The sequence below is a fragment of the Brachyistius frenatus genome, unplaced genomic scaffold, assembly GCF_029030835.1.
Source record: "Brachyistius frenatus isolate BFR_SWC_R1_liver_20210118 unplaced genomic scaffold, ASM2903083v1 Contig_174, whole genome shotgun sequence".
NCBI lineage: Eukaryota > Metazoa > Chordata > Actinopteri > Embiotocidae > Brachyistius > Brachyistius frenatus.
Window position 1 is genome coordinate 510,055 of NW_027210773.1, and position 13,908 is coordinate 523,962.

Sequence of the window (13,908 nt, forward strand, 5' to 3'; positions counted from 1 at the left end):
GTTTTTTTTTTTTTCCCAGTAAAAGGTTTTTCTTCCAACATCTGAGTTCCATCTGGACAAGTGAGGAGAATTTATTCAGTCTCATCAGGAGAAGTGAGATGAGGTTTAAAATGCAGGTGTCTTTTAGGGAAAGCACAGGTGCGTTAATGATGGCTGCATTCCACCATGGGGGGGTCTCAGTTAATGGAACTGAGCCACCGTTAATACACCTGTACTTTCCCTGCAATAACATATCAAAATGTTTGCCGTGAATATTTGAAGCAGCCCACCAGCTTCTATAACTCTGCAGCCATCGTTCTGTTTCTTCCTTTCCATTGTACCTGCATCTACTGACCTCCTTAAAGCTTCAGACACATTTATCTTCCTGTCTTCCTTCTCCCCACCCATCCACCTCTTTCTTTAGCTGCACACTGTTTCATGTTTAAGCTGATTAAACCGGCCTTCTTGTTAAAAACGGACTCTCCTGTCACTGTTCATTTATCCATTTGTTCTTCGTCTCCATTGTAGCGCCATCATCACGCCCTCCCAAAGACGCCTCAGTGCTATCCGCTTGTCTCCTCTTATTAATATCCCCTACATAATCCACATTTGCATTTTTCAACAAACACATTATTATTCAGATATTACACACATTGTTCCCCGTAATACGAAGCGGCTTTTATCCCGTTTGATTGCAAAAAGAGTAAATAAAGGTTTATTTTTGGAGATACACTTCTCGTGAGTAAACTGACATTAGTTCGTTTTTTCCGTGAATCAAAAGAACAACTCAAAAGCTGCCGTGTTCAACTTGATGGAAAATCCAATCAAAAACAGAAACACAGCCAAAGTCTTAAATCATGATCCACTTAAGTTTCACCCTCACTGAAGCAAGACGAGCACCTTTCCTTCCAATTCAAACCAACTCATGCTAAACACAACCTGTACCGACTGTAGTGCCGTCCTGGGATGCACCCGAACCCTTTTTCCCTCTTTTTTTTTCTAACTACAAGTTTGATATTCCTTATTTCACGTCTCTTCTTCTATTCCTCTTTTTCACACGTAGGTGTTGAGTGCATTGTGTCATTGCCTGAACCAAGGAGTCACGGGTATCCTATCTTTGGCACCTGTGTCTTCCTCTTCTCCTTCCTCATCCCGGTTGCTATCATCAGCATCTGCTACAGTCTCATGGTGAAGCGCCTGCGCAGCGTTCGCATCCTGTCCGGCTCCAAGGAAAAGGACCGCAACCTGCGGCGCATCACCCGCATGGTCCTGGTGGTGGTGGCGGCCTTCGTCGTCTGCTGGACCCCCATCCAGATCATGGTTCTGGCTCAGTCGCTGGGCTTCAACCTGAGCAGCTTGTCCACGCTGGTCCTGATGCACTTCTGCATCGCACTGGGCTACGTCAACAGCAGCTTGAACCCCGTCCTCTACGCCTTCCTGGACGAAAACTTCAAGCGCTGCTTCCGAGAGTTCTGCCACCCGTCTCCGTTCCGCCTCGACACCCAGCAGTCGGGCAGGATGAGGAGCATCGCCAGGGAGGTGGCGGCGGCCTACAGCTGCAAGGCCGGAGATGACGGGGGGCCCGGGAGAGGGACGCCCAATCCGGCGTGACTAGGCGTGGAGCTCCCCTTGGTGGGGGTGGACCCCAAAGAGCGGGAGGAGAACCATGGAAAGGGGAACTCCAATACAGAATTGACACAGATTACTGCTCTCTAGCGGCACGAACCCTCCCGCCCCCCAACTAGGAGGCTGGCCTGGGGCGGGGGGGAGGCAGATGAGGAGGAGGGGGTCGAAAGGAAACGGATTTAAATATATTTGTATGGGTGCTACGACATTAGATAGCCGGAATGGTGGTCGTGGCTATCTGGGTTGAAGATGCTGGTGTTGGTAGCTCCACCCACAGCCCTACAGACGGACTACGACTCCAGATGAGACAAAGTGATGAAATATTTTGGAACAGCACCAATAATTTTTGCCGAAAGGATTCAACTATCCGGTGAAAAACGGTAAATAAGGACTATTTGACTTCTAGTTCAGCTCCAAAAATACGAAGAGCCTCATGAACAGAAACTGGATCTTGCGAACTGAGGCTGGTACCCAGTTGCTGCATGTCTAGAAAGCTGCCAGGTTCTTTACTTGGGTATGAGACGGCATGAGCCGAGACATTTGGAGTAAGTGTACAAACAGCAGGCGGAGCTTCTGATACCAAATCTGTGAAACGACTACATTGGTGCTCAGAACAATATGAAAAGCATTCGAAGCTCGGATTGTGGCTTTCTGGTGATAAGGACCATGGAATGAGTAAAGCGTCATCAAAGTGTGAAATGGACAACAAACACTTTTACTACATTTTAATGTATCTTTATCACTTGATGTTTCAGAAGTGGTGGTTAAAAAGACCAGTGTCCTGTACTCATCTCAATACGGGGCTTTTATTGTCATGGATTCACCAAAATGGGCTCTAAATGGGTACACAAAGTATAATATAATATGAGTTGTAGACAGGAAGTTGGATATAATATCTGCAAACAATAGCTTGAATAAGGAAAAGAACAACGTGCAGGAAGGAACAATATTCCTGAAAATGTGTCTATGGACCCAGTGTGGGTCACATGAATGTTATTTCTCATTGGAGCAGCATTTCTGAAACAAAATAAGCCTAAGAAATCCTGTCCTGAAACAAGTTTCTTAACAGTTTCAGTGATTTCTGAAAACTTTCTACAATGACCTGTGGGGTGCTGGGAAGTATTTGGGGTGGGAAATCAGACGGGTGGTGGGTGGGTGTTAAAATTTAAAGGACAGCAAAACCTGAACAAACAGAAGTCACGTTTGGCCACAAGGTGTATACACATTTTTTTTTCTTACACAAAATGAATGACGGCGACTGATTGTGCTGTTTATGGTGGGTCCATTTATGAAATGTCAATTCGCCTCCATCCAAGGGTTGATGTGTCCATTTCAAATTTGCAGCTAGAAGAATTGATGTTTGCTGAAAACAACCTTAACGTGACCTGGTAAAAAAAAAATACAAGTACCAAAGTACAAAATCGAACAACAAGGGTGAAACTCATCATTTCGCAGAGAAAAGTGTTCAAGGATTTCACTTCTTAACTGGGATAAACATTGAAAACCAATCTTCATAAACATGCTAACCACACGGTGTGTAAAACACATCTGTAGTTGTCCTAATAAAACTTTTGAGGACAATTTGTAAATTGGATATGTTTAAAAAGTTGATATAAAGAAATATTCATTGCCACCCAATCTGCCAACAGGATGGCTGACATTGATACACGCTCCTGAAAAGAGAAAAACGAATTCTTGACCTTCATGAATGCTATGAATGATCAGTGGAGTTTTTATCAGTTCTGATTCGGCTTACTGACTCGGACTCTCATCGAATGTTGCTTTTGATTCTGTTCATGTTGTTGAGTTCAACTCAGAAACCAAAAGAGTGAAATTTGTTGAAGGTAGGATCTAAAAGTTCATAGAGTGTTACAGAGCAGGAGGGAAACAATCCATTTCGTGAGTGAGTTTTCCAGCTTATGTTGCAACAGGAACAACCTTCGAACTTGTTGATTGCACCTCGGAAAATCCAAATACAACTTTAACGAAAGTGGAATTGCAACACTCAAACAAGAGAGATTTAGGTCTTAGAAATGTGTTGATAGTTGTTATTCCAAACTTGTTCTTAATATCCGGCCCTGATGATCTGTTAGGGACTTAACAGGCAACTAGCCAACCATTGAACAGGACCGACCACATTTTCACCAAAACAAATGTACAAGGATTCATTTTGATACATGTTTAGAGTCAGTGCCACTGAAACTCAGCTTTACTTATGCTAATAAACTTAATACCCACTTTTGTAATGACAAGCCTAAAAGGAAAAGAACATTAGATACCACTGGATAAACAGTTGGGTGGGAAGACAATGCCACCTAACATCCTTCTTCAAACACCACAAGCAGGCTTGGAGCTCATGATCTAATTTCACTGATACCCATCGTGGTACGTATAGATTTTGAAAAGTCACAGAGGTATTATAATCACAGATGTTTTTATGATGCCACATATGTGCTGGGTTTTTTTTTCCAGATCTGTAGCTGCTGTCAGGTTTGTGGATTTTGAAGCTGTTGGAGGGGTTCAGGTTGGGTTTGGGAGTGTCGCTGGTGAACTCTAGGTGTAAGATATGTTAAGGTGGAACGTTTTCATTGGGCGGGGGTTGGGTCGGGGTGTTACCAGCGGAGGCATTTTGACTCCCAGCACCACAGTGGCAAAGCAGGAGGAAGGGGTCACAATAGCTTGGCCCCCCTCCAAGGGACAAAGGGGCTCTCTCTCTTCTTAGTGTCTTAAAGTGGAAATCAGCCCTGAAACAGAAGTCGCATAACATATTCTCATCATCCTGGACCGTTTCAGAACTAATACTGACGACATTGGACCAGATACAGTTTGTCAGTGGGAAGTTTTTGGTCCACAAAGTTGACATTTTGACTCACTAGAAAGGGAAAACAATTTTAATGCAAATATTCCAGAATGTAACTGGAAACTCTAACAGGGATGATTTTTATCTCATTTTAATGTAGTTCCTCTTTTGTTTATGGTAATTTGTGGTGACATTTCATAAAAAAAATTTTTTTGGATAATTTTGCGATTCATACTTTAATCTAAGAAGTAAAAAAAAAAAAAAAAATCAGTTTTTATTGTTAGAGCTTGGAAATTTAACGAGGTTTTTTTTATTTATTTTTTAATCAAAATAAAAGCAAATTTTCTTTCTTTAAGAGTGTCTCGTTCAGAAATATTTATAAAAGTTCTTGCTTCCATCCTCCAAACTGTAAGAAATTAACCCAAATGGAAATTTTGCTTCTTATTTATCAGTCACATAATGTCACATTTTGATGTTCCCAATAGTTTCCACCATTTGGCTGTTATTTCAGCAGGTCAGTTCAAGGTAACTGAAAACCATCCAGGCTTTACGAATATACACGTGCTTTCTGTTTTAGGGTTGGTGTCCCCTTTAATTTTATATTTGTTTGTCTTCATATAATTTGGTTGAGTTTTTATTTGTTAAAATGATTCTACTTTGAATTGAAAACACATCTGTGTTTCTCTTTCATTAGATTTTTTTTCAACAGACTGATGAACAGAATGTCAGGACGGCAAATTTACACTGTTTGCTGTCGCATCAGGTTTTGATCTGCTGTTAATTGTCTTGTTTGCACAAACCCGTTCGTTTGCTGCAGCTTCTCTTTGCAGCACATTGAAATCAGGTTTTTTTTGGTATTTCCTACATTTTGCCTTTTTGTTGTTGTTGTTATTTGAGAGGAACAATTTATGAACTTACATTGCCTTAAATACCAAGTGAAGTCTGTTACTGAAGCTCGCTATCTGGCTGGATAAAACGTGTTCTAGTTTTAATGGCGCTTTGCTGTTAGTTTATACAGACCTGTATTCATAAACCCTCCGAGGACGGTACTCATTAAGCCAGAGAACAATTTCAGTCTGTATTTCTCAAACTGCTTTACTACTCTTTGGCCTGAGACTAACGATTTAACAGTTTTGGAAATCACTATTAATGAACTTACATCTAATTTAATGGACACGGACATCTTTTTGCCTTCCTCTCCCTTAAACTTGGTGCAATAAAACTGCAAACTGGCTCTTTGATTCTCACTGCAGGACAAAAGTAACCCCCACAGTGAAATGTAATGTAAGAAAAATGATGGATATGGAAACCCCAAATATTTGCTGGACATCAAGAGGTTCAACTTTCCTTTTTTTCATTCTGCATCTGCAACTGAAAACTCAATATTTGTTTTTTGTCACTGCAGTTAACTGTAATCACGTATTGGTAAAGTCTGGTTTGTGCCATTGCTGCTGATAATACTTCTTTCTGATGTTGCATATCTGCTGCACAATAGCTGACTGACAGTTTTAGGTAGGTAGGTAGGTAGGTAGGTATTTACTTTATTAATCCCCGAGGGGATTTTTTTTTTTTTTAATTTTTTTTTACATTCAATAGGATGTTTCACAACTCATCTATCACCTTTTGTGGTCAAATTTAATCTAAAATATTCAAAGGAATAGGATGAATGGAGTATATCTATTCTTTTTAGTTCTATAAAAAATGTGTTTATGTAATTTAAACTCTATGAACGAAACTCATTTTAGACTGACTAACGTAGGCTGCTGTATGTTTGGTAAAAGAGTTAATGGGGATGCCTTACCATATTTTCCAGTCAACTATTTAAGCATTGTTCTATGACTGGTTACCATGGTAACAATACTCCTTGGTTAAACAAATCTTATCAGGAGTTAAAACTGAACACTGATAGCTCAATTTTTATTTGGGTTCAGAAGAGCACTACAACACAAACCAAGTCTTTCTGATTTGTATTGTCTTGCCTCCAAGTTGTAAATTGTGTTTATTCACAAATTTATTCAAAAGTTTGGGTTGAGTTTCAAATCATCAGCAGTGAGTTTAGCTGTGAGTCTGGTATTTCAACCGGCTGTTGGTTTTCCAGAATCAGGGAATATATCATTTAACTGCTGTTACCAATGTAAAGCCTGCCTCACGCTATATAAATATAAGAAGGCTACTTTTAACTGATTTTAATTGGACACCGTTGCCAATCACAGCTGTCACTCATAACAGGTCAACTCTGTCTGTTCTGTCCGGAGGTCGTTTTATGAATACTGGTCACCTTTTGTACAACCTAGCAGACTTTGTGTAGGAAAAATAGCCGAAGCATCGAGAACATCGGCTTCGGCACTATTCATCTTGACGAAGACGTGCTGTAACGCAGCTGTGAGGCTCTTTGTGCTTAACCGTCACTGTTATAACTGAAGATGCAACAGTATTTTGTATAACTGTTTGGTGTTGTTTTGTAGCACAAAACTACATAGAGAGGACTCGAAGAGGGGGGAAAAAAATCCTTCTGTTTAACAATGCAGTCAGCATAATTATAGCGTCTGTTAGCTCTGTATAGAATTTTTTTTTTTAAATATATATAAGTATACAACTTGATCTGATCATCATTTAACATCTGACCTCTTTCTCTTGTTGTTCTCGGTGTAAAGATAGAAGCTATTTCTTGCCAACTGTAATGGTACGTATTGTCGCCTCCTTGCGGCCGAACCAGCGAGGCTACTTTCATTCGTTTACATTTTACAGACCACATGAATGTCCAAATGAAAATGAAAATCCAAATGTAAGAAAGAAAAAAAACATACGATGTTGATGTTGTTAATTACTCTTATTACTATCAAAAGAGAAAAAAACTGTGTTGCATTCGTGTTTCTGTTGTTTTTGTTTTGCCTTTTTTTCATTTAAAATTGTTCTTATGCGCGGAGACTGTCTGGTATATATGTATGTATTACTTGTGTACTGCATTTTGCTCACTGCCTGAGTCATAAAATGAAACAGTTTTTAACGTTTGAAAATCAAACAAATTTAGTTGCTGTAAAGCCCCCATTTTCTTGGTCTTTTCTCAAGTTATGGACCATAAATCCACTCAAACAATAAGATTATGTGGCAAATCTTTGGGTGACCAGACTTTTTAAAGGCATCACATTAATCACCACCCATCTTGTATCTTTTTAAGTATCACATGGTGATAAAATCACAGTTTACGAGAGGGGTCTCCAACTTTTTTTCATCTGAGAGCTACTTTGACAAAATTACAAGTTATATTAACACAATTGATTTAAGTCAGATATACCTGAACATCTGATTGCTTTCAAATCAACAGTTTGCATTAGTACAAATTACTGAAAGAACAACAGCATGTTAAGGGAGCAAGGTGTAATATTAAGTTGATATATGTCACAAAAGTACACAAAGTGCCATCACTAAAACAATAAGTGAATGAGACTCTTTCAAAATATTTGATATTACACGGACACCAGTTCTCTCAGATCAGATAAAAAATAGATTAAAAAAAAAATGCTGAAATTGATCGCAAAATAAACCTGGTCAGCCCGCCCAAATAAATGCATGTGTGTGGAAGCACTGCATATTGTTCGAACCTTCTGCTAGCTACTCAAAAACGGGTGACGAGCTGAGGTTTGGAGACCCCTGGTTTACTATTTCTCATATTTGGAGAGTCCTTAGAAGGCAGAACTGTTTGTACATCATGACTCAGGCTGTAGCTTTATACACTTACCTGTTCCTGCTCTGCGTACGGCAGACTGAAACGATCGTGCTAGCTGGCTTGTTGTCAATGCATAAAGAGTTTTTGCTGAAGCTTGAATTTTAAATTGTATATTTTTCTCTGCTTATGGAACAAATAAATAAATGATGACCATGTATGATTCCCAGTTTTCACCTTTTTCTTTTTTTGCAGATGCATGTGAAATGGGACCAAACTGCTTTTTGCAGACCATTATGGCCTTTTGGATACTCAAATGTCATCATTTCAATATTTGATCTTGCTAGACTTGTGTATGAAAGTTTGTTATTATGACTGTATGAATTCTTGAGCTTTGGCCACAAACGTGTTTTGTGAGGTCACAGTGACCTTTGACCTTTGCCTACCAAAATCAAATGAGTTCATCCTTTCATTTCTGAGTTTACCTCGTAGGAATGTTTTATGGGGAGGTCTCCTTTTCTTCTCCGTCAGTTTCTTGTCATTTATTGTTTTGACAATCAGCTTTCCGGCATCCATCAAAGTGGACTGAAAAATATGAAAAATAACTAACTGGAGGAGGAGGAGGAGGAGGAAGAGGAAGAGGTTCATGTGGGAGATCCAAATGAGTCAAACATGCTTACAGCTGCGGACATCCATCAGAGAAACACACGACATCAATTTTTCCTGCCACTATGTTTTGATTAAATATCCAGTGTGCAGCACTGCCTCCAACACTGCCATGGCAACAGGTTGTTTAACAATCATCCATTTAAAATTGACATATACGGGACTATTTCTACAGTCTTTCATGTAATCTTTGGTGTGTCTCTTCCTCCAGGCAGCAAACAGAAGGTTCCTCCATAAAATGGTAAAACTGGAGAGAAGTGCTGTTTTCAGAGTAAAACTCAGGGAGAAAATGTTTTTCCGTTTACTGTCGTTCCAAGATCTGAAGGCCTCGTTGGATGGGTGAGTAGAAAACTTTCCATATGACGTTAACACCATAAACTGTATATAAAAGTGTTCATAGCTTCCAGGTCTGACAAATGAGGCCAATTCTGAAGTCTCCTAAGGTGTAATACCACCAAGCGCCACTAGGAGTTGGCTTCAAAAAAGCTCCAGCTCCATAGACTCCCATTCTTCTTATTAGTTTTCTGGTGGTACATCTGAAAATAATTCGTCATTATTTATATATAAGGCCTCACAGTGACCTTGAACTTTGGCCTTTGATCACCAAACTCCCATCAGTACATCCTGGGTATCAAGTGAATGGTTTTGCCAAATTAGAAGAAATTCCCTCAAGGTGTTCTTGAGATATCGCGTTCACAAGAATGTGATGGACGGTATACCTGAAAACATGATGCTTCCAGCTCTGTGTATCACCGGAGGCATAAAAACAATCAATCAGTTATCAATAAGAGTTCTGTACTGCACCAGCGCCGGCTTCCTTTTACTGCCAATACTTCCAGCAGCCAGCGGTGAGGAGGTCGAAGGTCTCCGAGTGCTCTGTAACAGCCGGAGTGACGAATATGCTAACGACGCTGCTGCGTGAATACAAATCACGGCGGATCAATCTGGCAGCGTTCCGTCGCGCTCATCAGTCAGAGCTGAAAGAAAATAAATTGAGAGTTCACGACCCCTGCGGAGGTCAGAGGTCAAGACGTTGTTGTGGAAAGTTTCCGTCATAACGGCAGATGATTGAGACGTTTCTGAATGTGATGATCGCATCGACCTTCGGGAGGAAATTCTAATGTGTGAGAGGAAAAACAACGAGTGCTCGGTTTATTATTAAACATGCAGTCGAGGGTATTTAATGTCACACAAAAGTCAAGATGATGAGTGCTACTAATCGAAATATACCTTCACGGAAACTTTCCACAGCAACGTCTTGACCTCTGACCTCCGCAGGGGTTGTGAACTCTCAATTTATTTTTTGTATATTTATTTATTTTTCCTTTGGATGAAAATGGTACTTTTTTAGCATTTTAGATGTTTGTTTTGGTTTTACAGCAGAATTACTGCAGGACTCACTCTCAGTGGCCGTGAGCAAACAAGCAGCGATAACAATCCTGTACACATCTAACCCCGCCCACATCTAACCCCGCCCATCTATAACTCCTGTTTTGTCGGGCTGTTTAGACCATATCAAATAATAATATCAAAATAATGTTGTAGTGTTATAATATACTCATACCTTATTGTACTTTTAGATAAATTCTGCTTCTGCTGCACTCGTCTTCTTTTTCTTCATATTTATTGGGAGTCTCCATTGATCTGCGGTGCCGGGTGAAGTGGGCGGAGTTAGAGGTGGGCGGAGTTAGAGGTGCTACAGACCGAGTTAGCAGGTGATCAGAGGGGAGCATGTTAACATGTGTAGCATCACAGTGAAAGGTGTTTCCACAAAAAAAGGAAAATCCATCAAATGTGCTGAAAAATGAGTGAGAATGATTTGAGGATATTCAGATGAAGACTTCAGTGAAGTTAAAGTAGTGCTCACACTGTGGTTTATTTTCAGGAGAAGTCCCAGTGTTCATTATGTATAAACTTAAAAAGCGGGCACTTTGGATAAAAGCATCCACTATGAGCGCAGCAACAGGTGGATGAAAAAGTGAGCGGAGAGGTAAAGGAGAGCTGCAGAGCCCTGAGTGCACAGAGAGGCTTTCCAAACGCAGAAAAGAGACGGAGACGAGAGCTCTCGGGCGGGAAAAGATGCAGGTGGAAACAATCGGGAGGCGAAGTGAGGAAGACGAAGAGGAGAGTTCGGTCGGTGTAAAACGTTTGGAGGGGAAGGCAGAGAGGTGAGATGAGGACGGAGCTGAGCTGTGACGTAACCGAGGGGGAGGAGGGCGAGGAAGATGAAAGGAGGGAGGCAGATAAATAGATAGGAGGACTTTTCCCTGGAAAGTGAAGACGAGGACTCAAAGTCCTGACAGGATCCGAGTACATCTAAAAAGCTCCAGCTGAGGACGGGTGGAGAGAAAGCTGAGAGACGAAGGATGGGAGGACGAACGAGACAAATTTAAGTTGAAAAAGAGCAAAATATTCTGAAGGTGTTGTTACCAAAACGAACGTTTTACGAGAGACGTCTCTGATTGGTCGGACGGCGCGCAGACACTCAGATTTAAAGTTCCGCAGCATCGTTCTAATTTCAATTTAAATCCTGGGAAATTTGTCGTGGAAATTACGCATCGATGCTCAACACTTACTTCGATCATGTTTTTTAGCAACTGGAAAGTTTCTAATGTGAAACGTATTGGAGCCATTTTTGTTTGACCCCCCGTACGAAGGACCGCATTGTTTTTCCTCTCACACGTTAGAAGTTCCTCCCGAGGGTCGATGCGATCATCACATTCATAAACGCCTCAATCATCTGACGGAAACTTTCCACAGCAACGTCTTGACCTCTGACCTCTGCAGGGGTCGTGAACAAAAACCTTCACTTCATACCCAGGATGAACTGATGAGAGTTTGGGGGGCAAAGGTCAAAGTTCAAGGAAAAATCAGGAACTTTGACATTTTCATAGGATTTTTTGACATTAATTAAGAATTTTACCAGAACTTTAACATAGCGCCTGTGTACACAGTTAGGATCAGCACCATGGACAGCACCTGGCCTAGAAACGGACTCTTTACATAACATATTTCAAAACTCACCACCTTACAGCCCTGTCCAGTTTCCACCTTATAAAGTAATCCTTCTTGTAAATAATGAATTTATAAACCCGGTACGTACATGAATTATCAATCAACGAAGGCGATAAGTGAAGTTCAAACAGCGTTTTCACAGGCAGCAGCAGCAGCAGCACCGCGCCCTCCTCTGTGATTTACGACATCAACGTCTTCGTCTTTATACCCTCATTCTATCACTGCAACGGGAGGCTGACTCCGTGGGCAGGAAATCTTTTCAGGCCCACAGTGTGACGGCACTATATAGTATCAAGGAAAAGGTTTCCCCACTGTGGATTTATGACAAGACGATGATGAGCGGCGCGCTGTCACCACGCAGCAGAGCCGCCTCTCTTCCTCCTGACGTCCCCCACACACGTTTGAAGTAGAAAACCTATGAAATAATCTTTTTGTAATGACTACTGTGCTTCTACAGCAGAAGAATGTTTTTGAAAACCAATGAAAAAAACATTTCAAGGCCACGTAAACGTTTTTTTTCACTCAAATTTCAAAGGCAATGAGACTCCTTTTCTAGCAGCTTCGGTTTTGTCCACAGACTCGTTATAAAAGTGTTCGTTAGTTTTCTGGAGGTTCACCTGAAAATAATTCCTCATTCATTAGAAAATAAGATTCAAAAACACCTGTTTTGGGGGGGGCGTGTCTGTTTGATTGACAGGCCTGTGGTGCAGGCGATGGGGGATGAGGGGTGCATTACTCATCCCACCTCGTGCACCACAATATTCATCACCTTCGTCATCATGCGGATGTTTAACATTTAAAAACAGAAATACTTCGTAGATTGTCACTAACGATGCGAAGCCCTCTTCTGTCTTCCACGGCGTCCTCACACAAACATATAATTAATTAGCAGCCGCGGTCGACTCGTCTGGAAATAAAGCAGAAGGATAATGAACGATAACTGGTGTCGGAGGGGGAGACGTGATTAATGATGAAAACGGGACGAGGAAGACAGACAGATATTCAATCGTTACGTTTGTGATGTGTTGATGTCACTTTTAATTTTTATTAAACACTGATTGCCCGAAGAAATTTGCAATCCTGTTGTATTACTATATTACTTGTGTTATTATTAACCCCAAGGTGTATTTATTTATTTATTGTTGTGTATATAGTTTGTGTGTGTATTTATACATGTCTTTATTTTTGTATCTATCTATCTTATTTTGATTGTTCCCGTGACCTTTGACAATGAGACAAACACATCTAAGACCCTCCACATTTGCAGGATTTCAACTTCACTCTCGAGCTCTCTGTTATTATTCCATTTATTTCCATGACTTTTTAATGCGTGCAGCAGCAGACCGTCTGAAAGTGTCTTTATGATGACGGACGTTCAACCGGCGTCGAGTTTAGTCACTCAGAACAGCTGGAAACACTTTTTAGAGCTTTTAGAGTCGTCACATTTAGCTTTTCCTGCGTTACTCTTCTCCTCCGACTTGTTTGTTTTCTTGCTAAACGTTGGTCTGCAGCTGCAGCTCCAGTGTTTGGAGGCACTGAATGCACACAGGGTCACAGAGGATCCAAAATGGGAAAGGTTCATCCTCTGGGGACAATTAAGTACTCGAGAAGCTTTCTGTTTAATGGCAATCTTTTTACTGTTTTTCAATGTCTTGTTTTCAAGAGAAAACATTTGGGCATAAACTAAAAATCTCTGGGTACCATAAATATCCAAAGAATATTTCATGACTTTCTATATCTCTGAGTCAGATTCTATAACAGACCTCGCTGTCCTCGAGCTCCGGTAGCAGTGGGAATGTAAATCTCTTGGGGATCAGACCAGCTGGGAAATGTTGAGGGTTGAAACATGAATGAATAAAACCCTGCTCCTCCTTCCAGCAGCTCCTCTTCACTGCCCCTTTGACCGAAGCCGCTCGGCTGCCGGCTGCTCCAGTTGAGCGGCTGTGCGGCCGACAGTGGACGTCTGTTTTCGGGCGCTGCGCTCCCAACTGGACCGGGTGGATATAACCGAGGGTGTTGCTGAAAGGAGTCCTTGGTTTTCGGCATTCAGTGGACTGAGAGAGGCTAAAAAACTGAATGAAAACTGGTGGATGTTCAACATGAGAGCAGGGCGGTCCTCACAGAAGGAGTTTGCCGGGTTGTGCTGCTGACCTCGGGC

General features: G+C 41.2%; 1 protein-coding gene across 1 annotated transcript in view; it reads left to right on the forward strand.

Annotated features, from left to right (window-relative positions):
* Window positions 1-4,724, forward strand: part of oprl1 (opiate receptor-like 1) — a 65,700-nt gene extending 60,976 nt beyond the window's left edge. The window contains exon 6 of the mRNA XM_069717389.1: window positions 1,043-4,724. Coding sequence (XP_069573490.1) covers window positions 1,043-1,590 — 548 coding nt within the window. The 3' untranslated portion in view covers window positions 1,591-4,724. The remainder of the gene's footprint in view (window positions 1-1,042) is intronic.
* Window positions 4,725-13,908: the final 9,184 nt, after the last annotated feature.